General features: G+C 37.9%; 1 protein-coding gene across 1 annotated transcript; it reads left to right on the top strand.

Annotated features, from left to right (window-relative positions):
• Positions 1-396, top strand: LOC131055515 (secreted RxLR effector protein 161-like). Its single transcript, XM_057989975.1, has one exon. The coding sequence runs from the start codon at positions 1-3 to the stop codon at positions 394-396; it is 396 nt and encodes a 131-aa protein (XP_057845958.1).
• Positions 397-1,051: the final 655 nt, after the last annotated feature.

The raw sequence follows: 1,051 nt of genomic DNA on the forward strand, positions 1-1,051 counted from the left end.
ATGGTGGCATGCAAAGCATTTGCAACCCCCATAGCCTTTGGTGAAAAACTAACCAAGGAAGATGCTAGTCCCAAGGTTGATGCAACTCGGTATAGGAGTTTGGTTGGTAGCCTCATGTACCTCACAACCAGTAGGTCTGATATTATGTATGATGTGAGCCTCGTTTCTCAGTTCATGCAGGATCCACACAAGTCACATTGGCGGGCTGCTAAAAGAATTTTGAGGTATGTGACTGGTACACAGAATTTTGGCATTCGGTATTCTCCCACTGACAAGTTTGAACTAGTTGGTTACACGGATTCAGTTTGGGCCGGTTTAGTGGATGACAGGAAATCTACATCTGGTTATGTTTTTTCATTTCGCTTTGGAGTTGTATCCTGGAGTAGTAAGAAATAGACAATAGTGGCTATTTCTTTAGCAGAAGCAGAATACATGGCAGCTTCATCGGCAAGTTCTCAAGCGGTATGGATAAGAAGGATATTGACAGATCTATATTTTGTTCCTGAGCATCCAACCACCATCTATTGTGATAACAATAGCACTATTGCCATGACAAAGAATCGAGTGTTTCATGTCAGAACGAAGCACATAGAGATCCGTCATCATTACATTTGTGACTTGGTTCAAGATGGACAAGTGGAGTTGCAGTTATGTCCTTCATCTGAACAAGTTGCTGATATTTTTACTAAAGCTCTTCCAACCAGAAGTTTTATTGCCTTTAGAAATCAGTTGGGACTCAACTCCATTGATCATTCAGGGAGAGATTGAAGATAAGCTCGTAGAGATCAACTTTGAAGGCGATTTGTTTTTTGCTTTTAGTTTTATTAAATAAAACAGTTTTTTAAATAGCAGCTCCCATATCCAAACTGCTACGTATAGATAAACAAATTTTTTGTTTTTAGTTTTGTTGTTTTATTCTTCTCATCATCTTTGAGAAGTTCTGTATATAAAAGACAGCCCATTGTATCTATTTTTATCAATCTTTTCAATATCAGTAATTTATCTTTGCAGTCCTTCAGTAGAATATTTGTTTTGTGAGTGTACATTTCTC

The sequence above is a fragment of the Cryptomeria japonica genome, chromosome 9 (genome assembly GCF_030272615.1).
Source record: "Cryptomeria japonica chromosome 9, Sugi_1.0, whole genome shotgun sequence".
Lineage (NCBI taxonomy): Eukaryota > Viridiplantae > Streptophyta > Pinopsida > Cupressales > Cupressaceae > Cryptomeria > Cryptomeria japonica.

What these genes read in the sequence shown, in the direction of transcription:
- LOC131055515 (XM_057989975.1), top strand. Translation starts at nt 1, where the DNA reads ATGGTGGCATGCAAAGCATTTGCAACCCCCATAGCCTTTGGTGAAAAA.